This window comes from Haliotis asinina, chromosome 15 (genome assembly GCF_037392515.1).
Source record: "Haliotis asinina isolate JCU_RB_2024 chromosome 15, JCU_Hal_asi_v2, whole genome shotgun sequence".
In the NCBI taxonomy this organism is placed as follows: Eukaryota; Metazoa; Mollusca; class Gastropoda; order Lepetellida; family Haliotidae; genus Haliotis; species Haliotis asinina.
In genome coordinates, this window is record NC_090294.1 from 47,217,005 (window position 1) to 47,237,581 (window position 20,577).

Below are 20,577 nucleotides of genomic sequence, written 5' to 3' on the forward strand. Positions count from 1 at the left end.
AATTCTGTTTTACACGTATGACTGAAATATTGCTCAGGTGATGTAAAATATAATTCTGACCACTCGTAGAGTATTAGTATGATAGTATTGTTATCTTAAAATCTAAAGAATTCATGAGTTTATTTTCCTGTATATAGAGATTGATGAAATACAGTCTCATGCAACTTACCACTGCTAGTGATTTTTCTGTTTTCACAGGAGTACTTGCTGTCTCGGATATGACACAGTCATCAATCTCCAGTATACTGCCTGGCACTAACACTGATGTTCATACCTTAATGTGATCTAAATATTGAATGTTACTATCTACATATCATCAAATAAATTATAGAATCTTAGAATATATGTTTTGATTAAAAAGAAGATATGTAACATATGAAAGTAAAACATTTCCTTACAAATAAACAGCAAAAACATTTTGCTGACAACTTAGCATAGAGGATATGGTACTGCTTGATGAAGGGTTGATAGAAGCATTTGTCTGCATCAGCGTCTGTTTATAGCCACCTTGCAGCTGAACATATGCTCTGTGAAATACCACTCTCGATGGTTACTGAAAGCACTGCAGAATAGGATTGATGACTGGTGAGAAGTTCAGCTGCGTTCATCCCTCCTATCATGCTGACATGTTTCTGACACAGGCACTGAGACTGATGTCAGTTAGACAGTACAATCTTTGCAACTTCTTTTGGTACAGCTGCTGTGCATTTTGTGACCAGTCGACACTATCCTTGCTGATAAACAATTGGCAAAGCAATATTTGAACAGGAAGAGATATGAAAAGATACCACTCTCTGGTGAGAGAGAAGTCCTTCAAATCCAATGGATGATGAATCTGTTTTTGGACATCTTTGATACATTCTTCACAATACCTGTCACAGCTATCCTGTATTGTTCATCCCTCAACATCGTCTTGGTCAATATTTGAAACTTCTGAGATGCCATAAAAATCATGTTATAGTTCCTATTTGTAAAATCTATTTTCTTAACAATTTGAGCATCAATACTTGTGTAATGTTTTTGAATGAAGAAAGACAATCTGTGGAACTGGCACGTTATGCTTGTTGTTCTGTCTGAGGATAGGTAGTGTAACTGGGTAACAGTTTCAACTGCTCCAAAGGAACTTAAAGCCTCCAATCTTTCAGTCCATAACTCTTCACAGTTTCCTTTACAGTGAAGTTTGTTAAGAACCAGGAATTGTTGTGGAGTGTGAGATAAACATTTTAATAATAAAGAAAAACCTTGGTAAGTGTTAATACCTCAGTAAAATGCAATTAGGAATGCTACTCCAAACAGTGCCAAATAACAGGAATTGTTATATTATCTGAAATGCCTTGAATACCTAAACAGTTGACAGTCCACCATCTTGTGATTACAATTCCTTTATTTATTCACAGATTTCCTCCCACAGCACTATTCAAAGCAGGTGATGGAAAATGGAACATATAGGGAACGCTTGAATTTTCCAGTGTTTCTTATTGTTTCACTCAGTATGTAATGTGTCACTGTCACAGGATTCTTGAAAAGGGTAAACCATGGCTTGTCATTATCATCACAATCTACAGGTCGCAGGTAGAATCATTGTCATGGTGACCATATGTACAAGGACTAGTGTCAAAATTATGCACTTGTCTACCTCCACAGAATACATGGAAATGTCCTATTATGTGAAAAGAATTTCACATCTTTCTTAAAGTCTTGAAGCCAGACATCTGATGAAAACATGGACACCTACCACAAGCCTGTCTGTCAGATTGTCAAGATCAATTACTTCCCCTATCTGGTCACCTGTTACTGGGAGAATTGCCTCCCCTGCTCTGTTATCATGACGTTCTGGTTTGGTGAAGTTAGACCTGCTGTGGCTCTGTCTGTTCTGTGAAGCATCTACATTCTTCACTGCATTTACCTCCGTTTCTTGGTCCTTGGTCTGTAACTAATTCTGACTGTCTTGCCTCTTCCAGGGTTAACATAAAATGGAACTGTATTTTCTCTCTCTCTCTCTCTCTCTCTCTCTGTGTATATATATATATATTGCTGTTTCCTCTTCTACAGCAGTACTACATAAGACTGTATCTGGGTTAAACAGCAGGGACAAACTTGTTTGTTTATAGTAACATGTTACATTCTATGGCTACAGCAGAACTTCTTGAAGGTGGGATGTGTTGTACCAATGGTGACATGACACTTTCACTGCTTCTGTGAGATCCTGAAAGATTGGCACATTTCGTACATTTGGCCAAGGAGTAACCTTGAATACAAGATGGTGGGGTAGGGTTGAGGTTAAAGCATTCACTGGTCATGCCAATGACTAGGTTCGATTCCCAACTTGGACACAAGAAATGGACTTTACACTTTGTAGCTATCGATGGCATATTGTTAGATATATGTATGTTACATCTTGTAGATCATGAATACTTGATATTACTTTGTTATTGTGATATACCTCATCTTATCTTGCTGAGAATACCCTGATGCTGCTGGCAATGTTGTGTTGACCTTTTGCTGCATTGTTTGAAGCAACAAGTGGGCCAACAGGTTGGCTGTGGTTGTTCATTACAAGTCCCGACATATCTGATGTTTATACTTATGTTAATACCTGGCAGGTGTACCTGTGTCTTCTTGTTAAGTCTTGTGTGTGTGTGTGTGCGTGCGTGCGTGCATATATGTGTTTGTTATACCTGTCTGTACAGGTGTATGGGTCTACTTGTTAAACATGTTGTACATGTGTCTTGACCTACCTGGATAGACAGGTAAATTTGTAGGTATATCTGTGTGTCTGTTATTGCCCCTGTATGTGTTTATCAATCTATCTCAGCAAAATAAATATGTTAGAATACTTATATTATATTTTGTTTGAGTTTATTTTTGTAATGCATGTCAAAAAATCTTTATTCTTTCATATCTTATGTTATATACAGACTCCAAATAGGTTTCCTGTATGTGAAATACTCAAACTACACGACTTTGTTGACACCTCATCTTTTGCCAGTTGTGTAGGTTGGTGCTCATGTTTTTGATCACTGGATTGTATGGAACAGACTCATTTATTTACAGACCCTTGCCATATATCTGGAATATTGCTGAGTGCAGCATAAAACTAAAATCACTTACATAACAGCCTTTTGGTTTACTGTCGAGTTCATGGAGAACATTTCGTAGGGTAAAAGCTGACTATTCTTGTAAGTGCTGGGGCGGATACAGAATTTTGAGGAAGGGGTGCAAGCTTCATTTACACCTGAGTTTCAGTCATGGCTGAACAAAATTTTAGTACATCCGTACGTGCAGCTCTCTTTCTCCTCCTCTCTTCCCTACCCCAACCCCCACCACCACACACGCATAGGGGTACCGGCGTAGAAAAGTAAGATTGGCTCCATATTGTTTCCAAGACGTCGATTCCAAAGAAGGAGGTGGTCTCATGGTGTTGGACTGGATTTGACCGGATGGCGCAAGAATTTTTATCCACGGCAATGGTATACTGACAACGTCCTGAGACCGGTAGCAGTGTCATTCCTGCAACAACAACCCTGACAAGACGTCCCCACAATCCAGGATCACTCAGGACGACAATGTAACCGTCTTGCCTTGGCCCTCACGTTCCCCCGACATGTGTCTCATAGAACACCTCATCATCTTGATGGAGAGCTGTGACGTCCCAATCAGCTAGCTGATCTTCAGGACCCGGAGAATGCCTAAACGATACCTGATGTGCATACCGGCTGATGTCATCGATGAGAAGGCGTTGTGCAGCATGCATTCTCTCCAGAGGAGGTCACACGCCGTATTGATGACGTCTCTCAAGTCGCCAGTCACAGGACTCACCAGGATAATGACCACACTTGCTTTTACAGGTTATGTGTAAAAGAAAACCGACATTTCCCCAGTGTTTGACAGTAACTGTTAATGGTGATTTAATATGTCCATCACCTCGATATTGTCCAAGACTGACAACGCATGAATGGAATATAAATGTTTGTTTACATCTACATGTACGTAACTTGAATGTTCGTTCATACTTTAGAGTCCACTTAAGACCACTAAAGTGGGTGACAATTTTCTTTTGATTGTGAGTTTAGAACTGATATCACATCCACTTGATAGAGATGATAAAGACGGTATCTTCACTGGGTTTTTCGCCTTTATTCACCTGTAGTTGCAGCCACGTTTCTGTAGGTCAATGCCATTAGGCACATAATTTTGGAAAAAGATTCAGGGTGAACTACATACCAAGGTCAAGGTGAATGACGTCTCCACTATCATCCCGTTTCCTCCCGATTAATCAAGCAGGGTTATTCTAGTACGCGTACTGCTTATGGAACTGGAGTAATGTGAATAAAATATGAAAGTGAATTAATGCCATCGGTAATAGTTCTCCTCTGATTCCAGATTTGTGGAGAAGTTCACTGTCAACACAGCTCAGAGGCGTAGAGGTTTGTTCTGTATCTATACCGCCTGGACTGTGAACTTGCTATAAAGCCACGACACATCAATACCTATGTGTATATGTACTCCAAGCAGTTCGAGCGTCAGACTGGATGCTATTTAAGACTACGGTATTTCCTTGATAAATTGCATAGATGTGTATTTCTTTCTGACATTCTATACCTCCCTCCCACTCCCGCGTTGAATTGTCCTGATAATACTAGAGGGAAGTCCGTGCGTAAATACTCCCTGATGTTTGATAGACCAAGCGATTATTTGAGGAAATGCGGTATTATTCTTCGTTCACCACATCTGCATGGGTATGGCGCGATAGACCTCTTATACAATAACCCATACCCCGGATGAATCAGAACACGACACCCGTTTCAGGTCTGGCACCTCAACAACCATTTATCATACTTCCATGTGTTCAGTCGGCACATGTCGGCCTGAACGATAACGCCCACGTTAGATCTGACAGGGTAAGGCTGTAGTTCGGGTCGATGAAGGTGTTGTGACGACCATATCTGCCTTTCTGCAACGTCTGTTACAACATTAATAACATTTAACATTGGAGAAAAGTCGACACCAGTCCTGTTGAAAAATTTGACTACATGCAACAGAAGTGAACATGCAATACTTTTATCTACATTACTTTATCAAAAGTGCAGAAATATAACGCAAAGATACTAATCATTATTATTAGTAAACTGACGAGCAAAAGAAAGTACACAGGTTGTGGTTCTTCAAATAAGATCAAAATAAGAAAACCTTTCGATGAAATGGAAAATGCATGTTGAAGCACACTGCAACACAGGTGTTGTATCAGCAAGATGACATTGTAACAATAAACAGTCATGTAGTGATGACCACTGCAGACGGTGGAAGATCAAGGCCATTCCACGCAGCGGTTAGTTGGCCAACAGCACGAAGTCATCAGGGCCCCGTGTTACAAAACTCTCGTAAGCCTAAGATCTCGTAACTTTTCTCGTAGCGTTCGTCGCACTCTTTATGTTACAGTATAGGACGGACAGGTGCTACGAGGAAAGAGATATTAAGCTTACGAGAGCTCTGTGAAACAGGGCCCAGGTCACTGTGAATCGGATCACGCAGTGACTCAATGATGAGGCAGCTGATGGCGTCACCGACAACATCCGGCTGCGTAGGTGAATAACTCGTGGATAGCGACCCTCCTGGTTTGTCGTGACTCTGGGATGTCCACTTACGGGTCGATCACTTGTCTGGCCTGTCATTCTGAAACGGTTAAACAGTCGAATTATGGTTTGTCTTGTGCAACCCAAGGTCCTTGCAACATGGCTGTTGGAAGTATCCATTTGTGACATTTTTTTCGTCCCTGTTGCGCCGACCACAATGTTAGAATTTTCTCTCTGTACGAAAAGTGCTCGTGAATGGGACAATAATCACAATTTTGTGAACCTGCGTGCAAAACACTACAAATACTTTGGGTTGCATTTTGGCAAATGAAACCTGATGGCTATTGTCTCTACAATCACTGTTCTTCAATAAGTTTTTACTAGTTAGAACATATATTTGGGATTGCAGCAACAATTACACATATGGACTTTCTTTTGCTCGTCAGTTTATTTTAGAGAGGACCACAACTTAATGCCCAGTACCATATGTTCCAATGTTTCTTCAAATAAATAACTGACTTGCATGCATTTGTGATAGGTGCCAATAGTGGGAAGGATACACTCACCCCACAAACACCTAGTACTTTGAATAGGTAACAGTGATTCATGTCACAGACTGGTGTTCTGAAGGGTTTATGGCCTTAACACGCACACTGATACCCTCCCCCATCTATGAGTAACATCTAATGATATAGGATATATCTCACTGTAAACGTTATTTGACAGTAAATGACATTGCAGAGATTTCCTTACACACTTGCCGCCAACAGAAGGTATTTGATCCCTGTCGAGTAGGCCTACGTCACCCGCCTTACGGTCGTGGGATCAGACCATTCCCAGCACTATATTTATACTGTTGTATATTCAAGAGACACCGAATGCTGTCTGTTTCCGGGACTCGCTGTTTGTGCAGACCCTTGTATCGTTGGGACACCCTGGCGACTCAAGTGAAGCTTTACACTGTGAGGATTAACCTGACAGGATTCTGGAGAAGATATAGGCATTAGAAATCCGGGCATGGTTTCACCCATGGGGAACCAAGGGAAGGTTTCACTCACTGGGAATCAAATAGGTTCACCTATAGAGATACTATGGAAAGTTTCACCCAAATAGATTACGAGAAACGTTTTACCCATGTGGTCACAGGAAAAAGCTTCACCCATCGGGAGTTGGGTGATTCCGGTTCACCCATTGGAACTTATGAGAATGTTTCACGATCCGTAGGAACTCAAATGCTGTTAAGTTAAACTTAAGATACTTGGTAATACTCAATCCTTGCCCAGAGAGGTCAACAGATAGTTGCTTTATATCTCCTGGCAGTATACATACACACAGTCTTGTCGTGGCTATCGCTTATTTGGAAACAAGCTATAGCTTTACTCATCCAGTGATTGTGACCCAATACTACGCTGTGTTTGAGAAAGAGAAACACCACTGGCAATTAGACCAATCATATACAGACAGATCGATAAGTGATCGATCACAGACCCGCACTAACCCGCCGCTGCATCGTTTCCCGTTCAATCAGGTTATCACTTTGTACTGACAAGCGCCATGCCCTGCCTTTACTGCCACAATAATACCCTGTTTTGTAATGTGTTCTTAATGGGATTTGTCGCTCACCGTTAGCAGTCATTGAAATACCTTTCGTCAGGACGGTTTGACGTTAGTTTATTCATACAAGAACTAACCCATTAACGAGATCGTTTTAAAGGCATAATACGATTATCATAATCCTATCAATAACACCACATCAAAATATCATTAAAGTAATTTTCACCTGTATGAAACGACAGGGATGCTTCTTTAAATCGCTAATGCTGACTGAGACCTTACATTTATAGATATATGCTACTGGTTATATAATATTGTCCAAACTACAAATCCTAACTACTACTAACCCTAAGATAAAATTAACACTTTTAAGCTCGGAACCAGTGGTTTTCATCATCCAATTACATTGATGTTTTTTTAAAAAAAATTTTCATTATTTTTTATTTTTATTTCTAAAAAGAAAAACAGTTCTAAAATTAACTTGTTAAAATGTAATAAAAAGGCATCAACAAATATTCTTCATTTTCGGAAATTTCAGGAATTGCCATATATTCTGTGTTTGCATGGGATTTCTTGGGTACGTATGCGGGCTCAGTTGCCGATATTCTGATGCTGGAGCATCACAGTGGACCAGCGTGGACCTAAAGGTGGCCAAATTGGTAAATATTTCCTTCCTCCTCCTTCCTTGTTATAACACTCATTCATCGATAATTTGGTAGACCCTAAGACAAACTTGAAAAGGTTATGTTGTCATTCAACGTTTACTTTCTATGTGACATACTAAGGTTTCGAGTTCGCAAGGTAGTAACTGTGTGTGTGTGCGCTTGCGTGCGTGCGTGCGTGCGTGCGTGCGTACGTGCGTGCTTTGTCTCATATCAGGAACGACGTGGACATTACCGTTTTAATACATATGAATTGTTGTACCCGAGTTTAGGTTTCACTGAAATATCTGCTGGTCTGCTAGTAATAGGAATAAATTGTCCCGGGCAGTGTTTTTATATATCAAGCTACTCCCTGATTCCATTACTGAACTAGCAAATTGTACCCGATTAATGTAGCGTTGTGTCTCCCATAGTGACAGCGGTACATACCACGTCACACACCCCTGTTTTCGTGGCATTACCTTTCTCGGTGTTCTATATCTAAATTACTTTCACGCAAATATACCCGCAGAGAAACATTAATCCAATTTCGGTCCAGGCTCCATTGTAAACAGCACAATGGCTGATATATACTGGGGGTTGTTTGGTAGTCCTGGAGGGGTACGCCTCTGCTGTTGACTCGGAGTTTAATGAGGGTGAACGATCAAACCATTGTCGTTTGTGCTTCTACTGCAAATGGAAGGTGTAAAAAGTGATCCAAGTTGGAAGCTAGTCTCGTGTCTCGAAACCTGATTCTCGTTGTTTACCTCGCGGGGTATTTGTCATTGTGAAAATGGTTTTACTTAAGAGCACGAACACAGTGTTAACGTTCTCGACACAGCAAACAAGTCTTTATGTCAATATGTTGATATGGTGTTGATATCTCCCATTGAAATCACAGTTGGCGTCTTGATTTCAATGTGGTCCTCATTTCAACAGTATAAAACTGCTTTCAAATTTCAAAATAATTCACAAGGTTTTCTGTATTGATCAATGAGAACTACATGCTCATGTCTGGTCGTTGTATCGCTAATGAAATGAAGTAACAACGCAGACGACAGTTTTGAAATGACACATGCGCATGCGCGAGTCACTTGTGGTGTTTGCATTGGTTTTCGCAAGCGCCGTGAAAGTTGAGAGCGTGGTAAATAGGGAGGTGAATTCCAAGGGTGATTGTCAGATAGGCGGGGAGCGGATCACATGTAATCGCCCAGTCGATCACAGGACACTTCCCCCGATCGAACAGTCCGCTCAGCTGCGCTTTCTCACCGAACAAATGGGGTCACACCGAGTTAAGAACTAGCAATAGAAAATATATAACTTTATTTCACCACTGTCGACTTGGCAGCTGAAATATGGACGAAGAGAAGATAGAGAGACCAGGTGAACGATTTGTCGTGCTTATAGTTAGATTACACGGGCAGTAGCTATACCGTGTGGACAGACACTAACGCCTAGCGTTTGTCAGTTGAATTCCTGACTGCGTATGTGTAGGATGTGAATACTGCTGTCGTTGGAGCAGGTGTTGTCATGTTCATGGGAAGGGGAGTCTTGTCCAGTGAGAACGGAAGACTATGTCCGACTGGACGGGTCGGCGGACACCCAAGAAAGTAGTTCTCCTTGACACCCAGAGGTACCTTCCCGACCTCAGCAGAGATCAGTCACCTCTATCAAGAACCATGGTGTCCAGCGAGGATTCCGACAAACGTCCAAGAAACAAGGAGAGGGCCAGACGTAATTTAGTGGACACCCTCTCCGCAAAAAGACCAGTGATGGTGTCACGATCTCGGAGTGTGTCCTACCCGTGTATTGAGAGGAAGGTTCCATCTGCACTGAGACAGTCCGGCCCGGACATTTCCATAAGGAAAAAGGACTTGATAGGATTACAGTATGACCCTAGACAACGGCACAGCAGGACACCGAGAACTGATGATGACTGGGAAGACGCTGACGGGAGTTTGGATTCACCCAACTTGGAACTACAACATTGTGTTAATTCCAGGATTTCTAAATCTTCTAGTCAGGACAAGAGTGGTGTTAACCTACCGGAGCTCATACACGACCTTAATACAAGTTTATTGTATTCTCATAAAAAGGACGACAGTGCTTCTTTATCGTCCTCGGATGATGTGATTTATAACGGGGAGGATATAATGCAGACGTTATCACACATGTGGGATAAGTCCAAGAAGATCAAGGAGAACAAAAGTCAGAAGTGGATGAAACATAGACCATTGACACCAGGTGTCATCGAGGAGCTGGATAAGATGAAGGTTCCATCCAGGACCCGTACGGAACAGTGGGTGAAGCAGATACCGACAGAAAAACGGTCCTACCACAGTCCACTGTACCGACTTGGCAACGTCGCTAGGGAGGATACCGTCCCTGCACCAGCAGCGTACGAGACTTGGATTTACGAGGAAGGGAGGAAATCTGCCGTGGGATCTAGGAGGCTTAGACAAACATGACATAGTTAAGTCATCAGTGTACATGATAGTATTGTAGAAATACTTAAACCACAACACATTAAGTCAGTGTGTCGCTACGATTCTCTTGTCTCCATGGATGAGACCGCCGACCCTTTCTGGTCTGAGGGATTCGGGTCTTTTCATAAGGGCATTCGGGACTCGACAGTTGGCGCTTTGTCTAATCGGTGACTCTCGCCGAGGGACGCGCGCTTTAAGCGTCAGTATCGTAAGTATGTGCACATACCTCAGTGCAGAACAATGGGACGGTGGGGTAGCCTAATGACTTAAACGTTCGCCGAAGGTTCGATTCCCCACATGGGTACAATGTGTGAAGCCCATTTCTGGTGTCCCCTGCCCTGATATTTCTGGAATTATAGTAAGTATGAATCCATACTCACTCACCAAAGCAGAACAACATTTCAATTTAGTTCATTTTTTTAAATTCAACGTAGTAACCTACGAATCGGGATTAACACTGACCGATCACAATAACTGGAACAATTCGTCCAACTGTTTTGTCTACGATGATGCAAAACCACAGAAACTATATAGTGGTTACACTGCAATTCGCTTTTAAACCACAATATCTTGTACGCAATATTGTATGTCAACAAGTCAACCACAATGTGTCGTGTAACGTCCGTGTTTTATTACCACCCATTGTGACTAGTCGTGTGGAAAGGTTCAGATGAACAGATAGACCGGTTCTGTTCTGTCGTCGCGCGTCACTGTTATGATTGTGGTAATGGTTCACAATAGGCCACTTCACACAGGGTGTACATGTGCGTAGTTATGTAATGTTATACCGTTCACTGACTTTCCATGTGCTATGTAGTAAATGTTACCTGTTATACGTTATAAATATTATATAACTGTATGCCTATCTTAATGTTTATATCCCCCAAACATATACCTGTTGAGAATCACAACGGGCAAATGAAATTATCGTTGTATTTAATTTGTTGTCAATAGATCTTATCATGGAATGTTTAGTCCAACCAGTTTTCATTCTTATTTTACTGACGATCAACTCAGCTTTAAAAACGAACCAAAAATAATTGAAACATTTATAGTAAAACTATGATGAAAAATGTTTTTGTTTGTTTTGACATTGCAACCCTGCCCGCTGCCAACTTTCAGTCATGTATCAGATCTTGTATTAGATGTCATGTGTAATATTGACCTAAACTGCGCGACTAAGGAAATCTTACATTCTAGACCTGGGTTTCTTATTAAAAAATATTTTTTTGTTAAAATATAACCAAAGTTATCAACACTGAGTTACTGAGTTGAAAACTGCCTGAACAGCGGAAATGCAGTTCCCCAAACCCTACGTCACTTTAATTCACCACACATTAAATACATCACCATCGATTAAACATTACGTGCTGGTTTCATTTACGCTCGACTTGAGCGCGTGCTTTCTGTTTTACCGGGAGTTTATGAACAGATTAACTGTAGAAGCAGCACCCAAATTTGCTCAAGACAGTTTTAGGAAAATAATTGAAAGCCAACTTCACTGCCATCTTAGAAAAACAAACGTTTCTAATCTGCAAGACGAGCCATGTTTTACGGATAGACAGAAGCGATGTTTTAATGTAGATGTCAACACCGTCACCAAGCAAGTGCTGTATATATCTTTCATGTTGATGTCGCTATGTAAAGGTAACAGTGTTAAACGCCATTTTAAACTTAACGCGCTTCACCTTGATATATTGACCAAGACAGTCTGTAAAACAAGAACGTTAAATGTCCGGTAGAGAAATCTCACACCCAAAACTTGATGTATGCAAAAGATTTACACTCGTTATAAAAACGTTTCTACGCTGTATACTTGAGCCGGCGTCCAGCAGACCTCCATTATAAACATCATCTTCATGAACTTTTCATCTTAACTACTGTTCGTCACATGTTCGGTGTGCCCAAATGTCCTAACAAAATGTTCTTTTACTACTGTCGTGTATTCTAGCTCAGTGTATGTTGTATATACCCGCAATGACGTCTGTAAAATCTGGAAAGGGGGAAATATCGTAAGGATATTTGCTCTTGGAAAATAAGCATTTATAAAACACAAACTTGCAAATGCGTGCACCATGAGCTGCCATTGTGTCAGCATGCGCTGAAAGTGTACCCAACAATAAGATGAACTGTTAAATATACAGGACTTGAATCTGACTGTTGAGGCGAATTGTCATGTTTTGTTTAATATCTAACACTATAAAAATAACGTGATTACCTTTTAGTACACAAGACCCGTGAAGGTCCCGGGGTAGAAGTATGATATGTCATGATCAAACAGCAAGAGTAGTAAAGAGCCACTGTGTTAAGTATATGTCATGATCAAACAGCAAGGGTGGTAATTAGCCACTGTGTTAAGTATGATATGTCACTATGTTATGTATGATATGTCATGATCAAACAGCAAGAGTAGTAATTAGCCACTGTGTTAAGTATGATATGTCACTGTGTTAAGTATGATATGTCATGATCAAACTGAAATGACATGTGGTTGTCAGCCTCATTATTGTAGGACGTCAGGTTTCCTCAAGGACAGCACTCGTTTGTATTTCTCATCACGAGATCCTGTATTTGCTATGATGTAATTTAATGTCCTATATGAAATGTATACGATACATCTACAGAATATGGGATACCTTCCAGCCCTATTGTTTAGTGTCACGTCACTCAATCCCTAACCATACATAACATCCAAACGACCTTTTCAGTAAGCAATGGTATATATGTGCAACTGCTTCTGTCCCCACCGGGTTACCCACTAACAATAACTAAGCGTAAAAACTGACAAACCAGAAAGGATACAATTATTTTTATCAGTCTTTTACTGAATGCATGCCACGTATAGGACACAAAAATCACCAAAGACTGGACCAATCCTTCACTGGCCATCAAGCATGCTGGCAATGTAGCACTGTAGGAAACTTTCTTGAAAATTTAAAACCATTCTCAGGAATTCTTATTCACGTGTCTGCAGCTCAGAAAACACAGCGTGAGATATGACGCAGCCATTTTAATAGTTCGTAGCATATTTAAACTAAACTCACAATAGGTACGTTTACGTGTATGAACCTGTTTCTAAGGTTTGAAAATGAGAGATTTACAGGACTCCAAAAGCCATTCATGGCGGCCTTCTATTCGCCATTTGCATGTGTGCCTAACCCCTCGTACGTTAACACATTCACTGTGCCGATACCGGTATCCTTCTGAACCACACACCCTCAGGTAGATTTTCCAATACGCACATAAATTATATGAATGTATCGCGGGTAACTGCACGTGTCTTTTTTAACATGATCACTAATAAACATCATTATCACTGGATGAATTTCTTCTCTTTTGAATATTGTCAGTTAGAAGTGGGAGGAAAGAAGGTATGATTGACTAATTAAATACAACAACTTTATAATCCATGAATTATTCTAATTTTCTCACGATACGATTCATATGTATATGTCTTCTGTCTCATAACCCTACATCATCTGAACGAAGTGAAAGGAATCTCTTGTATGAGGTGACCAACGGGAACGGGCGATCAAGCTTTCTGACTTGTTGACACATGTCACCCCAATTGCTTAGATCGGTGCTCATCCTGTTGATCATAGACTGTCCTGTTCGAGCCGAATATTTAAGACCGACGTTATATAGCTGGGATACTGCTCAATGCGACATCAATCAATCAATCAATCAATCAATCAATCAATCAATCAATCAATCAATCAATCAATGCAGTAGCTCAAACTCCGTGTTTGTCAATTAACAGAAAATCAATGAATCCAAAGACAAGGCATCCCACAGTGGGTTTAAGTACTAGCAAACATCGATTAAAATTAGAGACAGTCTTTAATCAACAGGTGACGCTACCGCAGAATCAGTTAAACCAACAAAACACAACTTTGAAACGATAGACCCAGGTTTGATTCATCACACTGATACAGTGTATAAACACCCCTTCTGGTCCTCCCTGGGTGTTGCTTGAATATTGCAAAAGCAACATAACAATGCTACCTCAGTCGACAGGAACTTGCATTAGTTCTTACAAAACCCTTGTTTTTTTATTATTGAACAGTTACCTGAGTACACAGCAATTTGGTTGTGCACTCGTTTTATTTTCATGCTAAATAAATGTACTTACTATTTGAGAATACCATTTGATTAAGTTCCCAGACATTCACAACACATTTCAGATATGTTTTCTTATATAAAAACTGAAAAAAAAACATGTTTGAATACTACTATATCTCGAGTGTTATCTCCTGGTAAACAGGTATTCTCTCCGATGCCACCAAAGTTTTTGTACTGGAGATATCCAACTCCTACTTAGAATATTAATTGCCAGGCACTTGTTTGTTTCCCGGTATCGACCCCGCCGACAGGTTGCTGAGAAACAAACAATTCCCATAGATTGCACCGAAATTAAAGAAACGCCAGTATGGGGAGATTTATAACACGGAGCCGGCGTGTCAGGAGAAGATTATCTGGATTATTGGTGATTTTAGAGATCGATAAAAAGCAGCCACGGCAGTCTACAACGAACACTGTTTATCAAGTTTTGATAGACGGATATAAACGTTCACACGAGCTTCCTCCTCGGGAAATGTCTGATAGCTAAATTGCACGCCTGTAATTTTTCCGCCTCCTTAACTGAGGTTTTCTTATGTATACATATGGAAATTAATTAAGCAACACCAAATTCAAAGACACATAAAAACTTAACAAAGTTTAACGAAGTAATTTTGATGATTGATTATTCAATTTTGATGTATTGACATACAGCATGAGCTTTTCATGGGTTGATATGACGCGCGTGAAGCTTGCACAGCGCACGTGCATTGCTTTAACCTCAACTTTCGAAAAATGCACTTTTTCCCTGGGGTGTTTACAAGCGCAGGTTGTCGATTGCATTCGGTTTTTCATTCATTTCAATGTCATGGCACGTAGGAAATTATCAGAGGCCACTCGTTGGCAAATAATCGGCATGAGGAATGCTGGTATGTCTCTAAGACAAATCGGGACTCAAATCGGACGACATCATTCCATAATTTCAAAACTTTTGAAAAAATACCGGGCCACTAATGAAGTTAAAGACCTGCCTAGACCAGGAAGACCCAGGAAGACCACAGTCCGGGAGGACAGAGCTTTACTGAGACTTGTACGGCGCAGGTCCTTCGACTCGAGCTCTCGGTTGAGACAGGAGTGGCTTCCAGGGAGACCCATCTCGAACAGGACTGTTCGGAATCGTCTGAAAGCTGCAGGATACCGGGCAAGGAGGCCAATCAAGCGACCCAGACTGTCTCCAGCCCATAAGGCAGCCCGACTGGCCTGGTGTAATGACCGTTTGCACTGGAACATTGCCTCTTGGAGGAAGGTCCATTTCTCAGATGAGAGCCGGTTCTTGCTGCACATGGTGGACGGTCGTACTCGGGTCTGGAGGCAGAGGAACACAGCAATGGCTCCACGGAACATCCAGGAGACTGTGGCCTTTGGGGGAGGTTCCGTTATGGTATGGGGGTGCATTTCCATGAACTGCAAGTTGGATATCATTACCATCCGTGGCAACCTTAACGGTGTTCGTTACCAACAGGAGGTTCTTGACAGGGCTGTGGTACCTCATTTTGAGAACCATCCTCTGGCAACGAGACCCATATTTATGGACGACAATGCTAGACCTCACAGGGCGCATGCTGTAAATGATTTTTTGCGGCAAAATGCAATTGACAGAATTCCATGGCCTGCCATGAGCCCTGACCTCAACCCCATTGAACATTTGTGGGACTTTATTGGCCGTCGTGTGAGGCAGAGAGACCCACCAGTCCATAATCTCAACGAATTGACGGCTGCCCTGCATGAGGAGTGGAACAGGATCCCCCAGAATCAGATCCGGAGACTCATCCAAGGAATGAGGAGGCGTCTGGAATCGGTGGTGCGTGCGCAGGGAGGACACACTAGATATTGATGAAAGTCGGTGTGCAGACTCTCAGATGACTGTTCTTTCTTTCCATGTGACATTTGTGTTAATACACCTGACAACAACGTCTGTGGATGAATAGTAAATTGTGTCCATTTTTTCATGAATTTAAGACAGTTTTAAGAATTTGGATTTCGTTGCAATAAAGCAAAGTCTTGATACTTTTTCCCTTTAAGTTGTTTGTCAGAGATCGTCTGTTGAATAAAAAAGTGTCAAACTATATCAACCCGGCATATTTTGATTGTCAGAACACTTCAAAGTTGCTCCAATAGAAAAAATTGGGGTGTTGCTTGATTAATTTCCAGGTGTATATATCTTACACGATGGACCACGTGTATGTAATGGGCGTGCGTGCGCGTGCCTGTCTGTGAGTATGAGTGTGTATATGGGCGTGTATGTGTAGATAAACTAGTATTGCAATATATTTATCAACAAGATAACCCAAATAAACCGTATATTTTAGATTACACTTCCTCTCCGTAGTATAGACTCAAGTTCTTTAGTTGGTTGAGTTCCATCAGGTATTCGAGACCATACTCTTAGAGTAAAGAATCTAATCGTCAGCCCATAAAGTCAACCATCAAACCCACTCAGCCACCGTGGTTTACATTAAAGTCCAGATCACCTACTTTGCCTGACTCCGAGAATATGTTCTGAATTGCTACAGTCTGTTCTTTACTTTCTAAATGACATTGTGTATTCAATATAACTGCATTTCTAGGGACTGAATGTCTAAGGCAGCGTCGATATCTAAGATCTAATCCGTGAATGCCAAAGGATCTATTCGCGTCGTATACACCACAGTCCTCATTCACTGACAGATGATGTTTGACGCCAGGCAGCAATATGTAACATGGACCCGGTCGGGCAAACCAACTTGGTGACAGGTAGAATTCATAATAGTTGATTTATTTGAGAATTTTGTTTCCTTGATCGATATCGGAGAAAGCTTTGTAATTTATTGTAAATTTGAACTTTGATCGCTTTATCGGCTAAAAGTGAATATTTATGTTATAGTGAATTTTAGTGAATTTAGTATATTTTTAGCCAGGTATATAGACAAGAATATGTATATTTACGTTACCGAAAATTAACTTTATCTCTTTATTTTCCTGTCATGAACAAGTTGGTTTGACACCACTGTGGACGGGCGGCGATCTGACGTGGCGTACGCACGTCATGGGCGTTTATCACTCGGGCGATTCCGTCACGGGCGTGGAGAAGGCAAGACAAGAAATTTGGGAATTTGGTAAAGCTTAAAGGCGCCACTGGGCAACTACCTACGAATGTTTGTCAAAGTGTCCAATACAAACTTGTCCAAGTCTTATTAGACGACATGAATCAATATTATTTACATAATATCAAGTGACCCCACCCGCGAAGATCCGGGTTAGAATTGGTCTTCAGCAACCTATGCTCGTCGTTAGAGGTGGCTGACGAGATCGGGTGGTCAGGTTCACAGACTTGGTTGACACGTCATCATATCCTTATTGATTAGTCCTCGTTTGTTCCATTACACAACACCCACACCCACCCACCCCCAAAAACCCAAAAAACTGCGAGAACCCATTGCTGAGACACTGTACCCATGTATGGAATCGAACCCGGGTTTCGGGGTGACGTGCGAACGTCTTACCCACTAGGCTACCCCACCGCCCCCTTATAACTAAGACAACGTCTGCCATCGAGTCACACACGAGACACTAACACATCAAGTCCAACCTCCCAAACAAACAAGAGCAAATATTGGCCCCACCAACGCGGCACCCCCTCGAAGTTTGCCACGATACCCATTTCAACCGTCTGAAATTAGCACCTGCGACTACGGTGCCTAGCAACGACGAGTGTTTTATGACTGTCATTTTCCCTGAAGAATGTTTAACACGAGAATGACACCTTATTTACTATCGCTTTCAGCAATGGCAACGACAGGCTACCCTTCAACCTCATGGATCACATATGTAAACACATGGTAAAATTTCGATTAGTGCGGGTCGTGGTTTAAGAGGGACGAGTGAATACGGTTTTCCGGTAATTTAACAGATTTCGGAGAAAAATATTGGTCCCTGAAAGGTAATCGTGTTCGTGGAAGTGGCATAACATAACTATTTACACACGGCCATCACATAGCTGGAAGAGTGTGGACGCCAATCGACAAATATTCCAGATCTATCGCAGCATGGCAGACTACTATCGAAAGGGGTTCACTAACTGAATGTAGTTTTACGCCTCCTTTAGCAATATTCCAGCCGGGGACTGGGCTTCACAGAAATGGGCTTCACAAATCGTACTCACTTGGGGAATCGAACCCGGGTCCTCAGCGTGACGAGCGAACGGTTTAACCACTATTCTACCCCACAGTAAGTGTGTGTGGTTATGGGACGGTGTGTGTGTGAGTGAATGAGTTAGAAGAGAGAGTTTGGCGCTGACAAGTCTAGGAACGATATCCTATCCGAGCAATACTTGACAAGTCGGCGTCGTTCCCGGATAAGCGTGAGAAGGTGACAATGGCTCTCCGCAGCTTGTAGCAATATCACGGCCAGGGACACCAGGAAGGAGCTTCACACACTGAACCCACCTGGGGAATCGAACATGGGTCTTCGGCGTGACGGGCGAACGCTTTAACCACTAAACTACCTCACCGCCCCTCTCCTGAACTGGTCTCTTACTTTTGAAGAGGTCAGTGGCGTCTGAACCTTCGTGGAGGTAGAGATAAACTGCAACGAAGGAGCTTCTCAGTTTTGCTCTACCCTCTTCCCAGGCAACAAGGACCTAGTCTACGTATGCGATGATTACTGCAATCCACTGTTATCTTGCGTGTTTGGGTTTAAACGGTCGGCATTTGCAGTTGGAGATGCAGTACAACTAGAAATTAATGCGCGAACCACCCCAGGATTTCAAGGTGTCCAAGATGGAATCTTTGTTCAAGTTCAGATGATGAAATGAGTCATCAGAGTGTACATGTGTAGGGGCGGCAGATTCTCATACATCAAAGTCTGTAAATTATCTATCATTGTGACCAGTTGGGTGTTGAAGCACATGCCAACTGTAGCGCAAATGTGGTTGCGCAGCGTAGAGAAAATGACCAGTCTTCATATATGCGAGCGAAACATATATGAATACTGGTCATATTCTCTACGCTGCGCAACCCCACTTGCGCTACAGTTTGCCTGTGGTTGAAGTAATTCCCTTTCAAGGATGTAAACACTATTGCAAAAGTCATTCATTACATTTCATGTGGGACCTAATGGTTAAATATACTCTCCCTAAAAGAAACGCATAATGGAAATTGCAATGTCATGTAGCAATGAATTAAAACATGATTCATTTTACAAAAGGTTGCTCTGTTTGTGAGTCCAATGGTGTTATGTCTTGAAACATCACAGCAAAACGCGCCATCCGTAAAATACCCGTACATAATATTCAATTTCAGGGTGCAGTGTCACAGAATACTCAATTCACAAGCAATGCATGTGAAAGCTGGAATCAGATGGTCTCAATGATGGGTATGGAAGGTTGATCGTTGTCTGTCGATTATTCACAGTACTTAAAATATTGTTCACGGACGCAAAATGCGTCCGAGTGAAGCCAACAATCACATCGCCATTGGTCACCTTGAAGCTGGCCAGTCTCAACGTGCAGTTGCCCGAAGCATGAATGTTCACCCTACACACCTTCGGATATTAAAGGTTTATGTCTCATATCAACCTCTTGTGACGTCATCAGAGGTTGGATTTTTTTAAAATATCGCCCTAGGGCGATATTGTTTCAAGTACCCGAAGTGCGTTACGAGAGGTCAAACCAACACACGTACATGTATCCTCCTCCAGATACATAAAAATCCTCGGCTTGGCCTCGGTTTTTGTATCCTGGAGGGACGTCGGGATTTCTTTCGGCCTCGCCTCGAGAAATATTTTAAAAATCCTTCCATTAAAATGACGTTAAAGTGACCAATTTCATGTTCTATTCTTTGAATATTACATTGATCTTGCCATTGGATACTGAAATGATTCCTCGTAACTCCGCAAGTGATGGACCAGTTGTCTTTGGGGAATGTCACTTTTCTCTTTGGAGAAGTGACATCCCTCCTCTGACCTCAGTCCGTATTTGTATCAGTGGGCGAGGTGTTGAGAATGGCGCTTACATTCATCTTGTAACACATGGATGTTCGTAGTTTTGAAAACCTCGCTACATGTCGACGTTATCAGATGATGAGCTGGTCGAGGCCAGCCAGAAAAAAAAACCCATTTAACTGAAGGTTTGGGCGAAGAGGCGAGAGAATGATCGAGAGACTACCTTAAGACCACGTGGTTTTTAAACATGCAGCGCACGACGTGCACGAGAAATTGTTGCCGTCT

General features: G+C 41.7%; 1 protein-coding gene across 1 annotated transcript; it reads left to right on the forward strand.

Moving 5' to 3' along the window:
• The first annotated feature begins 8,951 nt into the window (after positions 1-8,951).
• Positions 8,952-11,327, forward strand: LOC137265386 (uncharacterized). The gene has a single exon (XM_067800785.1). The coding sequence runs from the start codon at positions 9,343-9,345 to the stop codon at positions 10,234-10,236; it is 894 nt and encodes a 297-aa protein (XP_067656886.1). The 5' UTR covers positions 8,952-9,342; the 3' UTR covers positions 10,237-11,327.
• Positions 11,328-20,577: the final 9,250 nt, after the last annotated feature.

Excerpts from the sequence above, each read along its gene's own strand:
- LOC137265386 (XM_067800785.1), top strand. The coding sequence starts at position 9,343 with ATGTCCGACTGGACGGGTCGGCGGACACCCAAGAAAGTAGTTCTCCTT.